We start from the raw sequence: 26,220 nt of genomic DNA, 5'->3' as shown, positions 1-26,220 counted from the left end.
CTGTGGTGTCTCTCTTTTTTTGGTCTCCCAAGGACCGCCAGGAGCAAACCCCTGGACCTCATGCTCCAAACTGTGCCACACATATCACACACTAAGCTCTTGTTCTTCAGCAGAGGCACTACTAATACCACCCCCAAGAAGATACACCACCAGTGTAGTTATCTGATCTCCACTACTCAGACCGTCCTGAAACATTTAATTTTCCTTGCATGTGCTCATCTGGCTCCTCTCAGCTTCCCTCCTGAAGTTTCCATTCTGAGAGCAAGTAATCCCTCCCTCTGGATATAGGCTCCTTGGCTTTCTTTTTGAGTGCTAGTAAGCAATTTCGTGTAAACTTAGGAATGAGCACATTTAATTATTTTTAATTAAAATGCCTTAAACATTAGTAATATTTTAGTGCTGCTAAATTTTAAAAAATGGCTAATAATTTATTGATTGCATATATATAATAATTTAAAATATTCCACTTGTGCAATGCATTTTATAGCCACATAACACACAGCAATATAAGATGCTCTTTGGACTCAGACTAGAGAAAGCCTAGATTTTTCATCTGTATTATTTCCTTTGCCATATGTAATCAGATTATGCTGTTGTTATTTAAAGAACACACACTTTGCTGTAAATGAGACATGAATGTAAAAGGCAAAATAAAAACTGGAGAGAAATTACTTGGGTTTTGCAGAATAAAAGTTGCAGCTTTGATAAAGCACAGTGAAGGTAGATAGGTAGTGTATTACAGAGAGCTAACATTAAAGAAATATAAATTCTTGACAAGTATAGCAATAATATACTCCTCAACAGAAGTGTGAGGGGGAAAAAATCTTGAAAATCTCCACTTATGTCTCTGATTTTCTTTACATCAGAAGGTGTGATGACAGGACAGCTCAGGTGCCTCACTCTGCAGCAGGTGGCAATGAGGCTGAATATTGCTCTGGATTTTTGCCAAATGCCATTCTTTGTCAGCTCTGTGGTGATTAGGAATCTGTCTCTTTGCATGAGGAAGCAAGACTTCTCCTTGCAGATTTCTTACAGAGACTGAACTGCTTTAGATATGTTCATGTACCATGTACCTCTGACCAGGAGAGGTTCCAGGTTTAACAAAGCTTTGGCTCATTAAAATGACAAGGTCACAGCTCCCTCCTAATGCCACAGAAAGGAATGACCTGCCCTTCACAGAGAGAATGGCACTAATGCAGCTGTTCAAAAAGCAACCCCGACCTCTGCAGGATGCTGGGACAAAAAATGCAGGGAAGGAAACAAAGTCATCTAATTCTGGAGAATAGTGTTTAGGTGTTACCTGATCACTGTCGTGTTCTCCCCTTGTTAATTTGATACTAAATGGACAGGACTTGTTGCTGGGATCGCTCCCTCTGGAGCTCACTTTTTTCCTCAACTCACTTGTCCTTTCAGAAAAGATTATCTGGGAAAGCCAAAATTACAACACCAATTAAAGCAGCAAAGAAACTGCAAAACTGGACATGGAGACGCTGCAGAAACTCCAAGGAGTCTGAGCTGCAGCCAGCTTGAAACACGCAAAAAAAGGTTTTTAATTCTCATCTAAGCTTTTCCTCAGAAAACCAGCATCTAGAGTTGTCCCCTTGAGATACTACCAGTATATTTCATCTCTTCCAAATGACATTAAAAGGTAACAGCTTAATGCAAAGATGTGCTGCACTGAGAAACAGATCTAAGACAATGAGGCCGCAGAAGAAAGCTCCTCCGCCACTTAACAATAGAGTGAGAACGTTTTCATTTCTTTTCACTTTAAAAGGAAGTCAGAGTCCTGTGACTGCATTGATAGGAACGATGTACGCACACTTCTTTGCCTTGAAGTAAGGAAAAAGGAGCTGGTTCTTTCAGATGGAGTGGCAATGCACAGAAGTCTTCAGCTCTGCCTCCCTTTGCTCCTGATAAAAGCTTGGAGCAATGAACTCTCAGGAGATTAGCGCACACGCACGGCAGCTCCAAAAACTTTAGGCAGCATACATGTTCCTTTGAGTCTTGTACATACGTTGTGTATAATGTGCTCTTTTTGATATTAAAAAGTTGCCAAGTTGCTCTCAAGCTGGAAAGGGTTTTCCATTTAGATAAGGCCAAAGCTACTGCACAGCACAAGCACATGTGTAACACTGGAGTCTGAGAGCAGCACAAGCGTTGGCCATTCCACCAGGGGCTGATAAGAATGATTCCATTTTATACAAATCCTACTGGAAGTTATTTAACCCCAACCTGCATTCTTCTGGCGGCACTGCAGGCATCACCTTCCCACATCCCACATCCTTCTTTAATGGCAGACTGTAACCAGTTGTCCTGTCCCTCTGCTTGGCTCTTTGCATTTAATCACTCTCTAAGTCCACACCTTTTCTATACATTGGCTGCTAAAAATACCACACATGGAGATTACTCTCTATATTATGCACAGAATCAGCCCATATATACATGAGAAAGAAAGAAAATTACTGAGATAAAAAAACCTAAACATTTCTATTTGTGTCAGTTTCATCACTCTCTTGGCAGCACCTTTGGATCAAACACGGTTCTTTCCTCCACAAACACAGACTGGACAGCAGGATGGGCTCTACACCCTTTTGTGAAAGAGCCTATCAATCTTGCACTTATTTATCATCCACACACACACACACGTCTAACACCAAGCAAGAAAACACACATGCACTGCCGGATTTATCCTGAAAAAAATAAATAGAGGCTTGCTGGATGCTTTCAGTGAATGGGACTGCCTTTAGCACAGCATCCCTTCAATTGCTGCTGAAACACAGGAGTTGTGGTGGGAGGATGTGGCAGCTACTTGGCGGCACAGAACAGCACTGAGCTCCTTCTCTTCCATGAATTTGAAACTGCTTGGGGCATTTAGGTTGGCAGAACTCTATAACCCAACTGGAACCATGCCAGCAGGGTTCATATGCTACCCTTGAAAAGTGAGCCACCGAGCCTTTAATCACCACAAGTGGCAAGGACTTAATTTTTCATCTCATTTGAAATATGCCAGGCTCAACAGCAGACCGAGCCTCTTATAAAGTGCCATCTATTAATCAACACTGTTTCCTGCTTCACTGGATTGCCTTGGATATCTCCTGTTAGGAGTCCTGCAGCAGAACTGCTTGGCTTAGCCTGTGACCTAGGAAAATCTTAGCCCACAACGGCAGGGCACAGGAGACATCCCACACACAGGGCATATGAACTGATACTGCAAAATTCAACCTCCAATTTCAACTGACATTCTACACTTTCCACACCAGTGGGAACATTCTGCCTTTTGCCATCTAGCAGGGCTAGATTTTAGTACCACAGCTGTACCCATTTGTGTGACATTCCATCAGGGGATCTAGGAGATGTGATGGGAGTTCATCTCAACAGAGCTGGTTCAAACATACCTGCAACGAGCTCAGCTCGGTGAGCTCACCTCAGAAGGAATATCTGTGTGAAGGAAAAACTCCCTAAATAGATGTGCTCCTTGTAAAACTGAGGTTTTGAGGAAATTCAGTGTTTCAGCCTGAATCACTGGAAATTTTAAACAGATACTAAGCATAAACTGTACTCTGTGAAAATCAGCTCATCTAAGGGAAGTTTGTTGTTTGCAATATCAGCATTAAGATACTTATCACTTTTTAATTTACAAAAAGGTTACCTTCCCCAAGAGTCCTAAAAAATTACTGAATTGTGTCAATATACACAATATTGGGACAAACCCTTCACACGCTGGAGCCTGGAACTGAACTATACAGCAACACCATGACAGGAAAATTCCACCTTGTTTTTTCAGCTCATCACAACCAGTATGATTTAATATCACGGTTTTAAGGACTTTGGAAAGAAAAGTTAAGGTCTGATGCTACAGGAGGATAAACAGATGGCTAAATCTTACCAAAATCCAAAAAGATTTTCACTTGTAATTCTAAAGCTTCTTAAAATCTCCCCCAAAATATCCCAACTCAAGATCCCTGCCCAAGGATATTTGATTTAACTGTATCTTCTACATTAAAAGACCCCAAAGAATATATGTACATGTTTTGATCACACTGAAAATATTTGTAGAATATTTTATACACACCTCAGTAAAAAGTAACTGACTGTAAACTTTGCTGTTCTGAACATGTAAAGCCTGTAATACAGAAAATTAAAACTGTATGGTAAAAAAAAATCATCTATTTTCTTTAAAACGGCCAAAGAAACAAGTTATTTCTGAAGGATTACAGATGAGCTATCACCTCCAGAGGTATTGTGATCTAAAATACTCAGAGCAGAGAGAAAGCCTTGTAAGTGACTGTGTTAAAAAGTTTCCCTTGCAAAACCAAACGCATCCTTGTTCCATATTTAATTTGCAATAGGATCCCCAGCAGCTGAGCTGTGAGAGCTCTCCTGGCTGGTGCCTTGCTGCCTGCTGAGACGGGCTCCACACGAAGGGAGCACACAATTGAAGCCTAAATCCTCAGAGCTGCACATCGGCTCCCTTTAAAGTTAATCTGAACACACTGGACTCCAAAGGAAATGAGAAGTGAGTTTCTCTCCCTTCCTATGGCACCGGGACTTCCTGTGTTTTAGCAATTGGTCAAGAACTATTATTTCCTCCATGCTATTCCCAGTTGTGACTGTCAGACGTAATTAGCGCTGTCCACACACAAGCACAAAATATCTGTTTAAATAAGCCTGGAACCAAAGTCCCACATGCACAGAAACCCAGAGAAACAGGGAGAACCTCAGAGAATATTAAGATTCAAATATGCTGTGCCTGAACGAACATGCTGCTCTAAATATTTAGAAATGCAAAGTTCATTTGCTGAGATGAATATCCATAAAAATCTATGCAAGATAAGGGGTATTAAAATTATTCACTCTCCAGTTCAGGATGGATTATTTGGCCAATCTGTTAAGCTGTACCGCTCAGACACCCAGAATCTGTACCATCCTCCTCCCCTCGGGGAAAAGAGCTCATAACGTTTGAAGAAAAGTATGCTCCATCCCAACTGTAGGAATACACATGAAACACAGAATCTTCCTTTAACACAACCCTTTGGAACGGGAAAGCAGCAGACATCAACAGTGAGAACGCAGAGGGCAAACAAGTTCACCAAAGAAAATAAATTAAGCAGAATGCTGCAGATTGTAAAGTGGCCAGAAGAAAGGCCATTTAAGTTGTTATCGATCTCTTTCAAACACACACACGCAGAGCTGAACTTCAGTTTATCTCTCCATATAAAATACCACCCCTGGCAGCATGGCGTCATCGCTTATAACCATCACCGAAAAATTAATCTCAAACCAGGTCAGAGAAATTTGTGACTTACTGTGTTACCACCTGAAGACCCACTGTTTTCCAGCCTTGGGCTAAGTACAAGCCAGATCCAGCCCTGCTTAAGTTTAACACTGCACCTCAAAAACACAGGTATGCTATGCTAGGCTTTGCTTAACCGACCCAAACAATGCACACTTATACACAACGTGCACACAGGGTTACATTTTACCCAGTCATGCTGTTCAAAGAAACAGAACCCAAACTGGAGAAATAAAGAAAAATACTGTCTTGTCAAGTCATCAGAAAACCATTAATGTTTCTAATGAGTGCAATTACAAAAATGAAAGATTCCGAAGAAACACAGCTGAAGATGAACTTTAATTATCCAAGCATCTGGCTGCATGAGCCAGGGTCATGTCTCCAAATGCCTCTGCATTTGAACTCTCCCTGTTATCCATTCAAGTCTTGCATTTCTCCAAGTCTTGCAAACTTAACTGGAATTGCCTACACATAAAAATGAGTTATCCCTTCCTAATGACTTACCCAGTCACTAGCATTCTCTTCAGCTGAGAGCTGGAGAAAACAGGAGCATGAACCAAAGGTGAAGGCTGGAGGAAGATGATCTCTAAGGTCCCTTCCAACCCTAATTCTAAGAAGACACTGAATTCAAGAGCTGTATAGTAAAGTGCTTATCTGTGTGTGGCAAAAGACAAATAATTCAAATGAGCTTTCTTAGTCATAATTTTAAAACTTAGAAGGCAGAATTTCTTAGTGTTAACCTGGACTGTACCACATGCAGAAGCTTATAATGAGTCATTCCCCTGATTAATGCAAGAGAGATATGAGGTCCCGTAATTCACTTGTGATCTTTGTCTAGACAATGTTTTTTTCTGATGCTGAGATCAAGGTTAGGCTCAGCTACACTCAAAAATGTGCACAAAACACCAAGCAGTATCTGTTCCCGAACAGCTCCAAGCATGGATATTTTTCACAGGAGGTAAGAAACATTTCAGGCACTTCAGAGGCATTAACTGAGAAAAGTTACTTTGCAAGCAGCAGTCCTCTGGGCAGTTGTGTTATTCAGAACAAGCACCTGGAGGGCCAGCTCCTGAATTCCAGGTGTGAACCATTCCCTGTGTCCATGGAAATGCCACAGTTGCTAATAACTAGCAGGAGGATGCTGGCATTGCTTAAGGCCACGTCTCAAAATCAGAGACGCGTATGAGGTCTCAACCAACACGTTCTACTTCTGCATCCTAGTACAAAATTAAGGTTTGCCTGGACTGAGACATTTCTCCAGAAGTTTGGCACAAATTCCCATGCAGGGAGGTAACAATCAAATTTGTGGCTTTGCTCCCAGTAGCTAAAATGATTTTTTTTTTTTCTTTTTTAAGTGCCAGGAATTGTTAGCAATCGCTAAGATGTTCATTAAGTTAAAGCATCCTTGGTGGTAGAAGTCAGAGAAAGAAAGAAAAGCATTTAATTACAGAAAAATAGGAAACATTCCCGCATGAAGTGAAAACACTAAAAAATAAAGTTACATGGTCAGCCTTTAAAATGAGCCAGTTGTGCCTCTCTTTTATCCTGCTTAAAGAATCGGGCAGACTTTCCATTTCCCAATCTCTTCCCTCAAGTCCCCAAAAATACTCAGGGCAGTAAGGGAAAGTCTGAAAGGCCCAAGAACAGTAACAGCCAGCTATCAGATGATAACCTAATTTGAAACTTATGCTTTCAAAGACACAAAGGTGTCTGATAATCAAGCTGAAATAAAATCCTCGAGCATAGCTGCAGTAGACAGTGCAGGAAGCAACACAGGCACTAAACAAAGTCACACATTGTCAGAAAAGGGAAAAAACTGATCTGACGTGACGAGTCAAGACAAGTGACAAAAGTTTTGCTGAAAAAGGATCAGTAGGAAATTAAAATCATGACAGCATTTCTGTTCAAAATACACAAGACAATAGAATCCTTTTATCACAAAGTCCCATTTTCTCCTCCAGTTTTATTCGAACCAAAATTGCAATTTGCACATCACAATGCAGTGAAAGGATCCATGACTTTCATTCCCATTCCATGTAAGTAATTTACTGCAAAAGGCTGGCTTTTATCAGGCAACTTCTCTGTTTTGCAGTTTTTATTTTTGAATTCTTAAGAATCACTAACTTGTAAGTTATCTAAACAGGTCTGAAAAACAGAAAAATCTTTGTGAGAAGGTTTAAAAAGGATGATATCCTCTTGAAGTCACATTAGCTTCATTTCAATTGCTATATGCAGCAAATAAAACTAGATAGCTTAAGAAGCTAAACCAATACATTTTCACAATGCTGAATTTTTATACTTAGTTTTACTAATTCCTTGCTATTACTTGTAAAAAAATGGAGGCAGCATCTTCATAAAATTTATTTTCTGATTTGCTTCTTCATGTATCACCAGGTTCCACCTAGTTTATTTATTTTGAAGGATAAAAAACTTAAAAGATCCTCAAAACCAAAACCACTAAAATTCATTGCAAGCCTCTTCTACAATTAAAAACATTTTTAATCTGTGTCCTCCATTCCCTACTTCCAGCTGCCATTAAGTTTCTTAAAAAATACCAAGAGTTTTAGGTTTTTTTTCCATAGAAGTGAATTATTAGAAGTTAAGTACTAGTCTCCTAGACAATATAAAGCAGTGCATGTGTCTGTCTCCACAGCCTCAGAACCCCAGCTATGTCAGTTAGTTCCTGCCACAGATAAAGTTTTACTATGGCACTTATTACATTGACTTTTTTTTTCTCCAAGTGCTGCAAATTAAAGAAGCTCTCCTGTGAATATCTATTTAACTCCACATTAAAAAAAAACACCCAAACTTCATTAAATCCTTTCTTGCAGGATTTCACTGGAAATTATGCTCTCAGTGATGATACAACTTCTTAAGAAAAGGCAGAGATACAGTTGTCCTCCCAACTACAGCTTTATCAGCACGCCTTCCAGAAAAATTATTTTTCTGTCTAATGGCAAGATTTAAACCAGGCACATTTTCTGAACAATTTTTTTATGTTCCTGTCTCGTATTTTCCTTTTTTCCTTTGAAACCTGCCTCTCCTATTGGCTCCTTCCCAATGCCTTTCTTCTGGCTGCATCTCAAGCTTGGCTCCTTTTCTCATTTTGTCTCTCCTGTTGCTCCTTCCTTGCTGGGCTGCTGCAGACGTGAGGATCGCTCCTCACAAAAGCCATCAGAGTCTGACTCTCAGCACGCTGCACACACAGGTAAAGGATGCCTGTGAGTATCAGCAACCAGGCACAGTGAGCAGCCAGAAGCGAAATCTTCACACTCTGGCAGGGCTTTAACTCTTCAGACTGCTTGAATACACAGTACCTGTTTGTCGAGGAGTGGCTGTTTCCTAACCAACTATACTGGAAAAGCTCTGTTGAAAAGGCCATTGCTGCTTTAAAATCATTGGTGCAGCTGCTAAAATGAGGGAGAGTTAGGCTGTGGGGTTAAACTAGAGCTGGGGAAAGGCAGAAGAGTTGAAAAATGACAACAGCGAGACCCGTGTTAACAAAATGGCAAAGTGGATACCCCAGGATCCCTTTAAAAGCCCATCACAATCTGACTGACAAAGAGGGATTGGCTTTGTTTAACCCTTGGAGAGAGACTGAAATCACCCTGGTCTGAGATCCAGACTTGCTACATTCTGTTCTGGACCACAGGCACAGGAAGCACTGCCAGCCTGAAGGGGCAGTGACAATTTTTAAGTTCTGATCCATTTCCTGTTGCAGCTAGACACTAATGCTTTTTGCCACCCTGATGCTTAATGCTTTACACAATGACAATTCTAGCACTGGTAGAACCTAGACACAAAAATGTGTCCTTTTGCTTAGCACCTCGCTTCACCAGCACCCTCAAGTCTCATCAATTCAAATGAGATTTACAGCAGCTACCACGGCATGAAAAAAACCTAGAGATGTGCTGAGATGAGCTGCAATTTGACAACTGCGTTTCCACACTTCCAGGTGGCTGGAAGCATCAGGCTTTCGTAGGTAACAGGTCCTAATATCACATCAGCAGCAAAGAGGGGAAAAGGCAAGACTGTAAGAAGATGAGCAATTTTATGCTTTGATCTGACAGCGAAATAAAATGCTCTGACAGAAAAGGCTACAAATAAATCTGAATTTGTAAACCGTGCCAAGAACTTGTCCTGACTCAATGATCAGAAATACAATGACAGTGCTTGAGCACACGTTACCAGGAATGAAAGACAACAAAATTTAATGCCTGGTAAAAATTACATTTGTTCCCACATCATTTTTAAGGAGAAGGAGCTGAACCTCTAGGAGTGGGAGTGAAGGAGTATGAAGCAGAGGACAGAAAAAAATGCAGCTGGAACTGTGGAGAAAGTCTGGCTCTCTAAAAGCTACCCTTCTCCCCAAAAAATACCTAAACCAGTGGGAAGAGATTCATGTTTTCTCCCCCATATCCTGCTGACATGCACCAGCACAATTAGAGTGTAAGAGAGGAACAAAGGTCTAACGCAAATACCACAGACTATGAACAGTATTGCACACACAAAACCACTGTGTTTTCTTCAGTTTTCCAGACCGAAAAGCAGGGATGGACTGCTTGTGACTTCACAAAGTGACAAAAAGAGAGCAGTTGACATAAAGCAGTTATTTAAAAAATATATATTTTTTTTTTTTTTTTTAAATGAAGTGATAACAAGAGGCAGCAAGCACAGGTAGAGATTAATTCCAGGAAGCTTAAAAATAAGGATACCATGGCACATGCAGGATTCACACCTCACTTTTCTTTGTTTTAATCATGGGGAATGATGTACGTTCTTACAACATCAGGACTCAGGCCTCTCAACATTATCACAAAATGTAATACTGATTATTATTAGCTGTGGAGAAGTATCTGGGCTTTCTCAGCTGGCCTAATTTCAGCACATACTGTTTTGCTTCAAATGCAATCAACAAATTCTATGAAGTTGATTTATTATTGCAAAATGTATGTTCTCTTGCATTAAAGCACAAGAAATAAAGCATGACCATCATGTTTTGTAACTAATTTATTTTTTTCTCCTTTTTTAATCTGTCTTACAAGTTTACCATGACATTTTAGTGACAACAGTGCTAAACTAACTCAAAAACAAAAAGGAGACTAATTAAAAATAGGCAGACAGCGAACATCATGATACATTGGCATAAAATTATCCCTTCAGTGTCCTTTGTAAAAATACTGCTAAAACCCCAACATTTTCCATGGCAATACCAAGTCAGATTGTTTTATAATATATATAATTATATATGCAGATCCTCACAGCTCAAGCATTTGGTTAGAGCTTGCACTCCATATTTAAGGCAAGAAAACCTCTTCTGCTTTCTTGGAACAGAACTTGTATCACTGAACTGAACTTCTGACCGAGACAAATTACAGATTTTGAAAACTTATTTGTCTTCCTCTTTTTCTCCCACAACTTCAGGAATCACTGGGAATTTCAGAATTTCTTACTTCTGAGCACAATGAAGGAGATGGCTCCTCTCAGGCTGGAAAGGCTTTCTGCTCCTATGGATTCTCTGGCAATGATAACTAAGACATCTCTCGAGCTGCTGGGCAGCCTCTGCATAGCCTGAACTATCACCAGTTCTGGAGTAAGTGGAAATAAGAAGTTGGTTACATGTGCAGAACTAAAGGACTTTTGAGAAGGAGGGCAGCAACACCTACTGGCCGTGGCGAAGACTGAACACTTCTTTGGTTTGGTTTTTAAATGAAGGGTACTGAAAACAGTTTTTTCTTACTAAAAGTCATGGCTACATTATTGCTAAAATACATCAGCACTCAGAATTTCTGACTCCAACAGCAAACAAATATTCATAACTGAGCTGAGCTTTAGGCTTTGATATAAAACAGGACACCAGGAGTCCTGCTGACGATTCCTTAAAGTCACTGAAAGATTTACCTCACACACCCTAATGTACACAAAGCCTTCCGACATTTCTAATTATTGTCTACTCAAAGCAACTCAAATATTATGGACTGAACAATCTGAGCAGCCTCGGTTTTATTTTTTTTTCGACACAATAAAAGATTGCAAAGTATTTAAATGGATCCTGCAATTCTTCAGTATTTTTATCATTTAATCTCCGAAAGTTTTTCATCCAAATTTTACTTAGAATAACATAGAACAAAACATATACAGCAGTTCTGTGATCTCACCCCTTTCAAAAACAAACCACGGAGCACAAATATCATTTTCAGAAAACACTTAATTCAAAATTAAAATGTCCTCAACTGTAAATATTTTAAATCAACTATAACAAATCTGCATTCAGCAACTGTATTTAATGTTTCCTTTAAATTTCCATTTAAAAATATTTTAGACAATTTTCAAGTTGTGTGTGTCTGTAGGTCCTCTGATACACTACCCTTAGGCATCAGAAGTTTTCCTGGTTCTCATCCAACTTTGGAAATAATATCTTCTTGCTTCAGGTGTTAAAAGGATTCATACATTATTTATAAGGACTGCTAAAATCTAACTCCTGGATCTAACTTGCAAGAGAAAGAGTATAAAAAGTTACATATAGAAAAAAAAAGAAAAAGCACAACTGTCCCCATTTCAATTTTTAGCCTCTCTTTGTATGTCATGTATTGTCAGGCTGAGTCTGTAACTCTCCTCTCTCCCTCCCCAAGCTCAGATATCTGTCTGCAGCTGCTTTGAGCCTCTGTGGATTTGACTTTTCGTGCATATTTTAAAGCATGATTTTCCAAGGGAAAAAGACCCAAAACAATTGCAACACTGCTGGGCAACTTGTTACTCTTCAAAGATGCCGGATTTCTCTGACAGAATGGTGTTTGTTTACCTCCTGAAGGATCAGGCTAAAGCAAGTAGCCAGAACAGGGGTGCTAAAATCCCCATTCACTTCTCCAAGTCTTCTTCCTCAGTACTCTTCTTTTATATATGCTGTCTATACATATGATATTTACATTTTGCTTGCCTCTTCCTGGTTTGAGAGAGCTCATTGTTAGATTTTTAAAACAACCCTTTTAACAAGCTTCACGAGGGTGAGATTTTAGGATCTCCTCAGCAATTTAAGAAAGTAGTTCTGTTTTGAACAGCAGGTCCATTTTCTGGGCTGTATTAAGGCAAGAAACATTGAAATGCTATTGATCTATAAAGCATAACTGAATGAAACAGAAAACTGAAGTCTACAGAGCCTCAGAAATACTCACCAGGATGAGTAAGTCTTCACCTTGTTACTGGAATGAGCATATTTGTTCAGAACACACCAAACCCAGTAGCTGTTCCACAGAGATCTGCTCCTGACCACAATTTCACTTGTTCTAACTGGAGTACACAGCAACTGCATCCTTTAGCTGACCATGATATAAGAAAGGCTGAACACACACTTTCTACAGCTTGCTAAGTCACAGGAATACTGCCCCATGCCGTAATTGCAGCAGCGCAGCAATGGATTTCTGTGCCCAACAAGGTGATGTTGCTTATGTTCATTCTTACACAGGGCAGAGTTTTTACACCTATTTCAACAGGCAGATCTGGGAGCTTAGTTCATAACAAAAGAGCAATATGCACAATCGAGCATGACATCCCTTCTGTCCCCACAAAAATCTAAATTAAGTATCTTGTGCAGGTTGCACCTGTTCATTACAATCTTTTGGAAAATTAAGTTCTTCTGTCTGGGCTTTTTATACCCACAACCTTACATATATTTATCTCCACACAAAGTACAGTAGTGTGCTGTTCGCTATTCAAAGGGCAAGTCAGACGAGGTCATGTTTCTTAAAGGTTTATCTTATTAGCAATCTAGTCTCATATAGCTGAAAAATAGAGAAAATAAGTATGCTTTTTCCAGTGCTACAGTTAAAATTCTCAGGTTAACTGCATCTCATAGCACTTGTACAGTTGGTTTCACTGTTTCCTCAATCTTTGCCTCTGTGGGACAAGAATGGGAAGGAGCAGCAGGAACAGTGATGGTGAAACCCCAATCAACATTAACAAAGAGAATCAAAAGCCAGTACAACGCCTTTAAAATACTCTTACTTCCATATTTAAAAGCTAAATTAATTTTAATTGGAAAATCAGGTTTTTCTCTTTGGTTGGGTTTAGCTTTTTTGGTGAAATTTGTTACAAGGAGAAACAGCTATCAGGAGCAGGAAATGCTGTGCCAGTCTCACCAGCCTTCCTTCTCTACCTTTACCAAATTACAGAAGCTCCTGTAGGATGGATAAGGGAGAGGTTAACATATAAAAGGCAATGCAAAGCATTCATTCCTATTGTCATCTGAAAACTTAAAACTTAGAATGCATTATTGGAACATGCAGTAACATGGTGAATTTTTGGCACGAGCTAATCTGGAAGGAAAGTAAAAACAGTGGAGAACAAACCTGCCACAGCAGTGCCTTGCAACCCTGCTTGGGTAACACCCCACAGACCTTTCCTGAGCCACTGCCACAGGGCAGCACAGCCTGAGCTGCTGGGGGATGCCCACAAATACCCAAACACACCAAAACTGAAAGCAAAGGATTGATTTCCCACCTTCTTGAGAGGAGACAATAGGTGGCAGGTAATCAGGGATGTACTCCTTCCTCTCTTCTGCATCCTTACTTCCCAGCTGGGGGAACTGGAGGACATTGTTCTTGCTGACGGGGAACGAAGGGATTTGATGTGCAAAAGTGACAGGTTCAATATTGTGTATGTAATCTTCCAGCTCATGCAGGTTAACCCCCATAAGCTTGAAGGCATCGCCTACGTCATCCAAAATCGGATCTGTGCGGCCATCTGGAACAACAACAACAAAAAAACAACACAAGAACAATATTTTCGCAGAAATCCAGGTTAAAAATTTCAATCTGAAGATGCTTTGAGATTACAGTCCCCCAGCTCACCACCAGTAAGAGAGATGGATTTACTGCCCCACAGTTCTACCAGGTTTGCTTTCAGAAAGGATTTGTTTCAAATCATACCACTGAAGAACTGCACTCCAGGAAGCAAATCAAGCCCAAATGAGGTAGCAACGACAGGCAGCTTTAGCTGGCAAGAGACAATTAACACCACACAATCCTATATGCAGAAAGTGCCCTTCATCAGTACAGAACAGATCAAACATTACTTCTCAACCTAGAAGAGGAACTAATTTAATTTTTTTTGAACTGACTGTAGTTTGCAGAGAGAAAAGAAAAAAAAAAAGGTCTCTTAATATTAAAAAACCTTCACAAAGTATCCTTCCACCAGATGAAATCTACAGGCTTCATAAACTATGAACTACTTCATCTACTGGTTAGCTACACCTCCTGGATAAAAGAGAGGGGCATTAAGCAGTGGTCTGATGAGGAGAGAATATTTTATTCTATACTGCAGGGGTTGATTTCCTGGGGGACAACTAAAGTTTAAAATCTCACTTTCTTCATGAAAAGCATAGTGAAACCTCACTGGCCAGGCAGTCGAGATCTTTATTTAGTAAGATCTCCAATAACACAGTCCAACAGAGGATGTAGTTTGTGCTATACAATTAATTTGGCTCAAAGCTTTAAATCACACTTGCAGAAGTCCAAGTACCTCGATTTCCCTGACTCCATAGAGTAAAATCCCTCGAAAGGCCTCTGGAGGGAGAACTGGGCACCTGGCTTGGGCAGCCAAGGCACCGCTTCGAGTCTCTTCCTGACTTTTCATAACAATAACCCAAAAACAATGCTGTAAACCCCAGACATGATTTTTAGTTCAATAACATTATAAACTGAATTATTACAATTCTGTAGAATTGGCTTATGAAGATACTACATCCCTATATGATGATAAGCTGTGATTTACTTTAAAAAGTAATTATGGAAAAGCAGCCCGTGCTTATTGAAGGAATACAATGGCCATTGTGGAGCCCTGGCTCCAGAGAATGGGGGGATGCTCATTTGTTTGTCCTTTAACCTAATCTCTTCTTGGTTTATCTTGAAGCTGAGGCAGCTGAGCGGGCTGGTTCTCACATCACTGCATGAATTTCACCCCCCAGCCAGCTCACGCCCGCAGGTACGTTTAGAAAATGAGAATTCTGTTCTAGAATTTCCCTTCTTAAGTCTTGCAGTGAAGATAAGGATAATACTCAGATTATGGGGCTGATTCTCAGCTCTCCAACACTGGCCTCTTATGTGACTCCGGGCAAGTCTCGCTTGTGTTTTAATTCTTTCCACAGCTAAAAGGGAGATCAGACCAAGTTACTGCCAGTTTTCCCCTCCTGTATTTGGAACGTGAACTCTGCAGGGTGAGAAGCAGCTCAGAGTTTGTGTTTGTGTAATACCTGGTATAAGCGCAATGTCAGTTTGCTCTGAAAACTCCAGACTTGCATGCACATAATTACATGAGGATATCATCACTTCAGAGTTGTTATGAGATCCTTATACTTAATAGGGGGGAAATTTTTATGCTTAAAAACATCACTAAGAAATTTTGTGCTGTTGTTTTTAGTTTTAGCTCTTCAGGCTATGAAGGTACCTGTGAACTCACTGAAGCATTTTCTAAGGTGTCAAGATTTAACAGGTACAAAAGTTTGACAGACAGGTGAAAAGAAAAACTTGGGGAAAACTTTTCAAAGGTCTTTTCCTAGATCTACACATGATCTTTTAAACCTCAAAAAAAGTGTGCTGACATGATTAGCAAGTGATAAATGCTAAAAAGCAATTCTTTCTACAAGTGCTTTTTAAGAACACACAGGAGAGAAGCAGCTACTAAGTGTAACTGAAGCATGGAAATATTTAACAACTGTATCATGAAACAATTATGTGTGTTAGAAAGTGGGTTCAAAAGGTGAGCAAAAAACCCCCAAAGAAGATTCAATTTTCCCACAGCTTTGACATTTGCCTCCAAAGAGACAATGCCAAGTCCTAAGATTGATTGAAAGCTAAAAATAACGTTTAAACCTGCAACTGTCAGAGGGATGAAAAGGATGGAGCAGTTAACCCTTCTTTTCAAGAGAGTGTCCTCAGAGACAAGAGTGTTTGAAAAAAGTTTCAGGTCTGTATGCATATATGTATCTGTATTTAAAACCAAACTAGTTATCAACTGGAAATCATCACAGCACAAAAATGCATTAAATGTATTTCCAGGTTATTCATGAAATAAAGACTTTAAACTTTTATTTCAACAGTTTAGCATTTCTCTTCTCTCTCTAGCTTAAAAAAAAAAAAAAAAATCAGTAAAATAGCAGAAGCCAGACACATGAAAGGGAATGCTGACAAACATGTAATACACTCTCCCCTGGTGTTCCATTTAGTCTTAGGCTTTTTTCTGTGAGCAAATTATGCCAAGGAAAAAAGTTTAATCTGTGCATACTGAACTTATCTCATTATTCTTCACATATCTGTGCTATCCTCAGTTTAAAAATTCAGATGCTGAAGCGTCCCAGTGAAATAATTAATGTCACACAGCAAGTCAATGCGAGATCACAGACACTTCAGAGCTTTGGTTTCCAGTCTCTTGCTGTTCTTTATACCACAACACTTTAAATACTATCACTATTCAGGGCTGGGAAGAGAGGGAAGGAGGTGGGAATAGTTTATCCAGCAAGTTACAATCTCCTCCTTATACCCCACAAACAGTGAACTAGGAAAATACCTTTCTCACGAGCTTTTAAGCTGCACTGTCTCCCTGAGTGGGAACTGTGCTCAAAAAGTGGTAAGGCTGCGGCAGCAGCAGAGCTAAATTAAGACCATTTGGTCTCAAAACAGCTCACCAGAAACCTGTGGGAACAGCCATACAGCTACAATACTCTTGGCTTCCCTGGGCATGAGAATGAGCACCAGGTGGGGAGGAATCTGCACACAGAACTGCATCCCAAAAAGTTCTGGACTGAAATGATGGGCAAAGAGAAACCAGGCAGAGCAGAGTATTTGTGTGGAAAGCTATCCAGCCCTCAGCCCCACTGCTCAGCATCACCTGCAGATGAACCAACCTGTCCACAGGGAAAACCAAACCACACAGAACGAGGATGGAGCACTAAACTCCCCTACAAACAAGGGTTTGGGTTGTGGGGAAAAGGACTTTTTAGAAGCTCCTAAACCCTAGTTATTTATGCAAAAGTCACAAGAATTCCTCCAGCAAACAAGCTGGCCAGTGCTCATGCCATCTAAAGGCACTGTGAGGGGATGTGTGGGAGTTAGGGAACTGTCTTACTTGCCTTAAATTCAATCTCAGGAATAGCTGATTTCCTTTTGTCAAACTCACCCCCACCACCTCCTCCTTCCTGACCCAAACTTCACATTAACGAGTGAAAATTTAATAGGCAAGTAAGTACAGAATAGAAGAGCTTTTAATTTCATGCCAGGGTACTTAAATGAAGCAACTACAGTTCTGTAATAAATACACCAAGAAAAATTAATGAGTCACCACTCATGCAACATGTACATGTGTTATAAATAGTTCAGCATTCCCCCTCATGGCTGCTGTAAAGGATTTTTTTTTTTTTTTTTTTTTTTTTTTTAATTTTATTTTAACCAGCAAATTATTAGGTATACCTCCTTGGTATTTTAATTACAGGCTCTATCACAGATTCCTTGTGCTCCAGCACATTACAAAAAGTTACTCCAGGATAACTGTTCCAAGGAGACAACACAGCTTTCATCCAGCAAAGTCATAAGCATGCACAATAGGTTATTTAATAAGTATAGATGACTTAATTAAATGCACTTAGGTGGGGAAAAAAGGGTCCTGTTAATGTTGTTACCAGTCAGGCAAAAGCATCTTCTTGCTATTGGTGCTCAGTTTGCTCCTTCTCTCAGTAACTTCAGAAATGACAAGCAAAAAAACCACATTGTCCCTCTTTATATTAGTAGTCAGTAAGAAGTTAATTAGCCTAAAACCATCAACACTTAAGGTTATCAGGACAAAAAATGTAAATTTATAATGAATGTTACAGACCCAGGATAGATCCTTGCTACAAAGTCATTCAAGGACCAGCAGAGAGAATCAGCTCATTTGAACTGATCATCGAAATCTAATCCTTTGATAGGGATTATTATTGTATAGTGGTAAGAATGAAGTAACTAAAAAAAAAAAAAGAACAAAACCAAAGAAAACACATGAGGTAAATTTGATATTATAAAGAAATAAAAAATTGGCTGATGCCAGGTGAATTCTGTCCTCTGTGGTAATTACCAATGAAAATATTGGTCTGCTGTTTGCATTCTCCCTTTGCTATAATGAAGTTTACAGGAAAGACTGTGCAGACATTGGAGCAGTTTTGGAGCCAGTTCTGCCTTGGAAAACATTCTGCAATATTGGCAATTTTTCCTTCCAGTTATAATACTGTGCTCACCAGATCAGAACCTGCCTTTTAACAAAAAATGCAGTTGCATTAATAATACCAATTTCAATATAGTCATTAATATTTTTATATGTATATATAATTAGTATGTAGTCCTGCAAGGAACAGGGACTTGGACTTAATGATCCATGTAGGTCCCTTACAACTTGTGATATTCTACAATTCTATGTTTGTATAAAAATAATCTCCAAAAAAGAAAAGTAGTCAAACAATATGAAATTAAAGACCAACTTTTAAACTTTATTTCCTAACTGTTTGCAAATTTCAGGAGGGAAAAAAAAATAAAATCAAAGTATATCCAAGCATAAGCTCAACACTGAAAACTGAAGGAAAGCAGAGGAAAATCCACCTTTAAATTCAAAAAGTTAATTATCCAGCTTATTACACTTCTAGTTGTAGCAGCAGACAATCTAAATTTGTCCTGTTGAAATATGCCCAGGTGCCCCCCAAGTGATAGAAGTTAAGTAGCTTCTATCTGATGGGGTTTTAGAGCAATGTACCAGAAAAACGAGACTTTGGGGCGTGTGAACAACAGCTCCCCTCCTCATCCCTCCCATGAACTGCACCACTCACATTAACAGACTGGAAATGAACTCCCTCACTCGATGTGTCAAGTTAAGAGGTAAAACATGACATATTCTGCATGTCTATAACCCATCACCCCACTGCCAAGCTGCATTAGCTAAATTCATGGCAAACAAAGCTGATTCTGATCTGTCCTCATGAACAGCTCCCCAGTATAAAACAACACAACCTATACAATCCAGAGAAGACAACTCAAAGCACCAGCTCTGCAACCCCTCTGTCAAACCACGTGAAATAGGAGTGCAAAATAAAGTGGTACCTAACAGGGAGCTTTTAACAGCAACACAGAACTCTGCTCAGAAATCACTCTGCCTCAGTTTGTTTTGTAGCCTGATACGTTAATTACATACTCCAACACTGGTTTTCAAATATTTAATTTAAATTTAGGATAAAACAGCATACAGCATATTGAATGGCGTTCCTTTGACAAGCCTTCCACAAATATGAGCAGCATAATATGGTGTACTTTAAGAGGAAAACCCTGATTTTCTCCCTGTAAGTTCAGCCTCTCCTCCACCCCCAACACAGCATTCAGAAGCATTTCACGGCATCAAACACATCTCAAACCCGCTTTGCAAATCCTTTTGCCTTCTCTTTGCAGCCACAGAAGCTCCCATCAACTACAGCTAGTGCAAATGCAAAGAAACAACAGCAGAAAAGTAATGAAAATCTTGAATATAGCTCTCCTAATGGGATGTAACAGCTGGAACAAAGATCTAACCCAGCTGGGAGAACCATCATTTTCTTCTGCAAGTGAGAGAACACGTGAGCAGCGATGACAGGCTTTTCACAGCGATACCACGGTGTCTCAACGACGTCAGAGTAAATCCATTCACTTTGGAACACAAAGATTATGTCCCTCAGCTGACAGCCCTGCTAACTCAAACCCCACTGGTTTGACTCCGAGATAACGCCCTGACAATGAAGATGCTACAATTGGAATTTAATTAATTCTACTTAGGCAAAACCATGGCAGAATTCAGCTCATTCATCCAGAGTTGGGTTTGTACAGTAACTTATTTTAGGAGCAAAAGGAAACGATTGTGAAATCACTGGGAGATGTCAGCTCAGTATTAAGATGTCGTTTTACAAACCTTTTTAGAGAAAGAAATACAGGGATCGGTTTAAGAGAGGTTATACAAAAATACCGCATCACTAGCACAAACACGGCACATTCCCCGTCTCTTCAAAGAAAAAAAAACAACCAAACAAAACAACAGAAAAACACCAAATAAAAAGATTGTGATACTTGTAGTACTTCCTTCCCCATTCATAGAGAGAAAAATGCCTTTACCTGCTTTCAGTAAGCAAACCCAAAGAAAGAGTGGTATACCTGACCTGACCTCTACAAACTTCCAATCCTCAGCACCAAAAAATTTATTTTGCATCATCTCTATGTCTTTTCCTCCCAGTCTTAGAAACACTGTACCACAAGCATCTTCCCCAAAATTTGTAACAACCCTATAAAAGTACAGCTCTGATCAAACCTAGGTGAGTGTCTTTTTCACCTCATAACTCCATCCTCCTAAATCCTCTCTGCTGTCTCCTTTTTAATTGCTTTAAAGGTAATTTCTGTGTGGATTGGGATACAAACTTCAGAGCTGCACTTGTGCTGCTGGGTTAGGTAATATTGCTCAGTCCCATTTCTAGACTAACTTGCTCTCAAATTTGGGGAAAGTTGTACAAGTAACCCCATTCAACCTGAGAAATCCAGTGCGCAGCACACAGTCGTTCCTAAGCTTGGTTACACTGGCACTTGTTCTCAATTATTCCTGAAATACTGAAGCAGAGCCATGGCCAGATATATTCAGCTCATCACTTTGCTTCATGGGGGACCCCTGCAGCAGTGAGAACTTTTCATCCCTTCTTCAGAGCAGGGATGCAACCTCCAGCACCATCACTTTCAGGCTGTGGCTGCTCCTCTCCTGACCAAGCCACTCACACTGCACTTCCCAGCTCTCCATGCTCTCTGCAGAGGAATCCAACACACCCAGACCTCACAGTTCCTCAGATCTTGATGCTGCATCCAACCCACCACCAGCTGACAGCAACATGCCTCTGATTTTCCTCTCACCTGTGGCTGTGACACCTCATTAGCAGAGTTCCCACAGCTTGGACAGAACCACTGGCAAACATTCCCAGCGATGTATTTCAGGGCTGCCAACCCTGTCACCTCTCCCGTAACCTCTCACAGGCCCCAAGCACGTTCTCCAAACTGGTGCTGGCTACAGTGACCCCAAATCCACCACCAGTGAGGCACCTTCTCCCTGTCCAGCACTTCAGGCAATCAATTATCCATCCCAGCTCCAACCCCTGCCAGACCCAACCGCTCTGACCTCTGCCCCAGGGGATCTCCAGGAATTTCCCCTCCACAAGTACAGGACACATGGAGCAGCAGCTGCCCACAATGCCACAGCTCTCCAGCATGCCAAAGGAAGGGGGAACGTGTCCCTCTCGGCACAGGAGGCACAAAGCAGCCCTGCTTTCTCAGGCACAGCTACATCCAACTCTCCAGGGTACCCTTGATCCCCAAAGTCCCTCCACTGTGGAGATGCCCCATCATTTCCTCCCTATTACCCACAGATCCAGCAGGAGCACTGGCAGCCCCACCTCTCACACAAATCTCTGCCACAACACCCTCCCTGCCCCACATGTAGGGCAGCAAAGGCCTTCACATACACAGACCCACAACCCTCTAACCACACCAACAGCCTGAGCATTGCTCTGCATTCCCCACAAGATTTCCTGTGTTTAGACCCAGAAGTGACCCTGACAGCCCCCCTCCCCCACAGATTGTCATCTCCCCATCCCTTCCTGACCCATCAGCACCCTTTCCTGACACCCCCACACCCAGCACACCCCTACCACCCTCTCAGCCCCACTGGCAGCATTACTAACCAAGCAAACAACTGGACATCCCATCCTCCAACACCCCATGTTCTGCAGGGACCAGCAGGACATCCAACCCCTTGTACCTCCACTGCAGGCTCTGCAGGGACACTCAGTCCCAAGGGACATACAACTGCATCCTGTACTACAGACCCAGACCCAGCAGTGGTGCTCCCTTCCCAAGCCCATCAACACCCACATTCCACAGTCCTGTGTGACCCAGCCAGCAGCCCCTGGCACTGATTCCCAGGCCTCTCTCCTTTCTCGTCTCTCACTTGCTGTAAACTCACCCTGCCCATGCACCCACCCCAGCACCACCTCATCCCAAATCCAGCGAGGCTCTGGGCATCCTGCCCCTCACCATCACTTCCAGCTCCTTCTGTACCACATCAAAGGCAGTGTTGGCTAACTCCAGTCCCCCACATATCCAGCCAAACGCCTTCCTCTGCATCCACATGAGGACACTCATACCTCATGCCATGTGCACTAAATTATCCCCAGCCCAAACCCACCCCTTCTGCACTCTACAATTCCCATGTGCAGCCCTGCCACACTCCCACATCCTGTGCACTACAGCTCCACTTCCCCCAAAAACACGTTAGTGCATCCCTGTCTTCCCACATTCCCCATACACATGTTCCCAGTCCCACGGTACCACTGCTTCCCCCTCTGCACAAACATTCCCAGAGCACACCAGCAACAGGACTTCCAGGCACATCATTCCCTCCCCACGCAGGAAGGAGTCCAAGCCTTGCACTCTACATCCTCAGCACTTCCCCCTGAGCGAGAACAGTGAACCCCACACAACACACCCCTACCTGCAGTGGGTTCCCACAAACCCCTCAGCACTGGCCCCAGGGCACAAAAGATGACCCAAAGATGAGCCACGACAACAGCAGCACATCCTCCCATGTACACATCCCACCAGCAAAAGGGGCCAGCTGCCCCTTCTCTCTGCAGTTCATCCCCCTCCCAGATTCAGAACATCCCAGCAATGGGGCCAACAGTCCCCTCTGCCCCTCCTGTACTTGTGTCTCCCCCTCCCCAGCACCCTGCATGCTGTAGCCAGAGAGAGTGGAACAGCATCCCCATGGCCCCACACAGACCCACTGCCACAGAGCCTCCTTTTCTACAACTCCAGCCCCACAGTCCCAACTCTTCACCCATACCCAGACCCACTGCCTCACAGTCCTCCCTGGCACCAGGACCCCCTTGCCCCAGCGCTGCCCCACAGCTTCCCTCCCCATCCTCTCAATCCTGTGCACTGCTCCACAGCCTGACTCCCCTTCCCCACAGCCCCACCCCACAGCTTCCCTCTCCATCCTCTCAGTCCTGTGCACTGCTCCACAGCCTGACTCCCCTTCCCCACAGCCCCCAGCCACAGCCCATGGGCTGAAAAACCCCAGCACTGCCCAAACCCCACCTCCCTGCACTCTTCTGCCCTGCCCAAATGACCACAGCTCCATGACCCTCCCGTGCCAAGCAGCCCCAGCTCCTGGCACTGCCTGACAAGCAGCAGCTTCCAGCTGCCCTCCCCTGACCTACAAAATGATACCCCACAGTCTTTCCCCACAGATCCCTACCCAGGACACCCAGTGCTGCCCAAACCCACTTCCCTGTGCCCTCCTGCCCTGTTCTCCAGATCCCTGCCCAAACCTCCCTGTGCCCTCCTGCCCTGTCCCCCACACCCCTGCCCAAACCCACCACCCTGTGTCCTCCTGCCCCGTTCTCCAGACCCCTGCCCTGACCAAATCCCAGCTCTCTGTGCCCTCCTCCCTCCCCAAATCCCATCTCTCCACATTCTCCAGCACTGCCGCCCAGACTCCAGCACCACCGAAACCCCATCTCTCCGTGCCCTCCTGCCCTGACCCCCAGACCCCAGCACTGCCCCAAACCACCTCCTTGTGCCCTCCTGCCCTGCCCCAATCCCACCTCCCCGAGCTCCTGTCCTGCCCCAGCAGTCCCCAGCGCCGCTTCCTTGGCGGGACGGCCAAGACTGACAGGGCTGACGGAGCTCGCTCGGTCCGGACCCTGCTCAAGCAGGGCCACTCTCAGTGGCCTCCGAGGACCCTGTCCAGCCTCATCCCCCCCGGCCCGGCCCCACTCCGCACTCACAGAGCTCGCAGTAGCGGTGGCAGCCCCGGCCCAGCCCCTGCAGGTACCGCTGCAGCACGTCGGTGAGGAGGTCGCAGGCCGAGACCTGCACCGAGTCCCAGCCGAGGGCCTGGCAGATCTGCGCCACCGACACCCGCAGCAGCCAGCGGGAGTAGGTCTCGCACATCCCGCCGGGGCCGGGGGGCCGCGGGAGCTCTCACACACCGCCCGCCACCGCCGCCATCGCCGCCGCCATCTTGGCGCCGCCCCGCCCCCGCCAGGCAGCGCCGCTCCAGCGCCGAGCGCATCGAGCGGGGAGGGGCGGGGCGGGGAGCGGCGCCCGCAGCCCGGAGCGCTGCGAGGACGCGGCGGGCTCGGGGAGCGCCAATGTGGCAATACCAACACCTCAGCACCGCTAAATGGCTCCCGCCGCCACCAGGGATCTTACGGGAAGCATGTGGCAAGACTGTTCGACAAGAGCGTGTGGTGACAGCGTGAGGCGGAACGGCTTCGAACGGAGAGTAGTTTTAGAAATTGTGCAGTGTGAGAGTGGTGAAACGCCGGCACAGGGTGCCCAGGGAAGCTGTGGATGTCCCGGTGGTAGCGGTATGCAAAGTCAGGTTGGATGGGGCTCTGAGCACCCTGGGATAGTGAAAATGGTCCCTGTCCATCGCAGCAGCGGGTGCAACAAGATCCCCGATAAGGTCCCCTCTAACCCAAACCATCCTATGATCTCTATAAGTAATCTCACTATTAAATATAAATATCAGTAATCAGTATTAAATATAAATATCTCAATATATCTCATTTCTGATGTCCAGTGACAGGACAAGGAGCAATGGCCATAAACTGAACCACATCTCAAGAAGTTTTGCCTCATCATGAGGGAGAACTTCCTTACACGGAGGGTGGCAGAGCACTGGAACAGGCTGCCCAAGAAGGTTATTTTTCTCTTTTTTCTTTTCAGCTGGATGAAACACCCAGTTGGCAGCAATGAGGAAAGTGTTTCTGGGTGAGTTGTTTAATCAGGAAAAAAAAATCAAGTAGGCAAAGGACGGAACTACAGCGCAAAAATAATCCAGAAACAAAATTTACAGTAACTGAGTGGTGCAGGATATGCAAGGAGGAGCAGCAGAGCTCTTACTCAGCAGTGGCTGTGGAGATACACAAGAGCTAAACTGTAACACAGTAGCTGCATTTAACTAATCAGAGCATGGAGGAAAGAACTGTAAATAGCAGAACTCTAGTATAAAAACCTAATTAGTTAATAAATTAGCATGTTGGTTTATGAGCAGTCTGTTTTATCAGTCACATTCACATCTCACATCTGCACCCTGAAGAACAGGACCTGGACCCAGAACAAACTCCTGAAGGACTGGTTTGGACCTTGAAGCTCAAGGTCCTGAGGGTGGTGCCCCTCAGGGCTCCATACTGGGACCAGAATGAGCTTCTGGGAAACCTTCACAGTAAAGGATTTCTTCCCAATATCCAATCTATCCCTGCCCTCCATCAGTTTGAACTCATTGCCCCTTGTCCTGGTGCTCCATGCCCTTATCCAAAGTCCCTTTCCAGCTCCCCTGAAGCCCCTTCAGATGCTGAAAGGTCTTCCTGGAACCTTCTCTTCTCCAGGATGAACAAAACTCTCACGCTGTCTCCACAGCAGAGGTGCCCCAGCCATCTGACATTTCCATTTCTACACACACACACTGACCATGCTATCAACTGTATATTCTAAATACCCTCTGTAGTGGCTCACCTAATCACACCAGGTAATTTAAAAAATTCAACATCTGGAAACAGTAGCAATACAAAGAGATCAGTATCCTAACTGGGTGACGCAGAGGTTATTCCAGTCTCTTCCTTCAGCCCACAATACAATGTACCTGTCAAAGTAGGTCACTTCACTTTGAAATACAGGGTGAAGTCAAAAAATCTCTTCCACTCTTCAAAAGAAACATCCACTCATGTTTCACATGGTAAAATATTAAGAAGGTAGAGTACAGGCTTTTAAAAAGTGAAATTTCAAAGCACACCCAAGCCCAACCCAGATATTAGACTCAAAGAACACTTGCTTCACAGACAACCAAAAGGA

General features: G+C 43.0%; 1 protein-coding gene across 1 annotated transcript in view; it reads right to left on the bottom strand.

Annotated features, from left to right (window-relative positions):
* Positions 1–24,389, bottom strand: part of TAF3 (TATA-box binding protein associated factor 3) — a 112,530-nt gene extending 88,141 nt beyond the window's left edge. Inside the window, exons 1-2 of the mRNA XM_040063014.1 lie at positions 24,150–24,389; positions 13,790–14,032 (exon numbers count right to left, since the gene is read on the bottom strand). Of these exons, the coding sequence (XP_039918948.1) occupies positions 13,790–14,032; positions 24,150–24,315 (409 nt within the window). The 5' untranslated portion in view covers positions 24,316–24,389. The remainder of the gene's footprint in view (positions 1–13,789; positions 14,033–24,149) is intronic.
* Positions 24,390–26,220: the final 1,831 nt, after the last annotated feature.

Source organism: Hirundo rustica, chromosome 4 (genome assembly GCF_015227805.2).
Source record: "Hirundo rustica isolate bHirRus1 chromosome 4, bHirRus1.pri.v3, whole genome shotgun sequence".
Classification (NCBI taxonomy): domain Eukaryota; kingdom Metazoa; phylum Chordata; class Aves; order Passeriformes; family Hirundinidae; genus Hirundo; species Hirundo rustica.
This window is presented reverse-complemented; position numbering and strand designations above follow the sequence as displayed.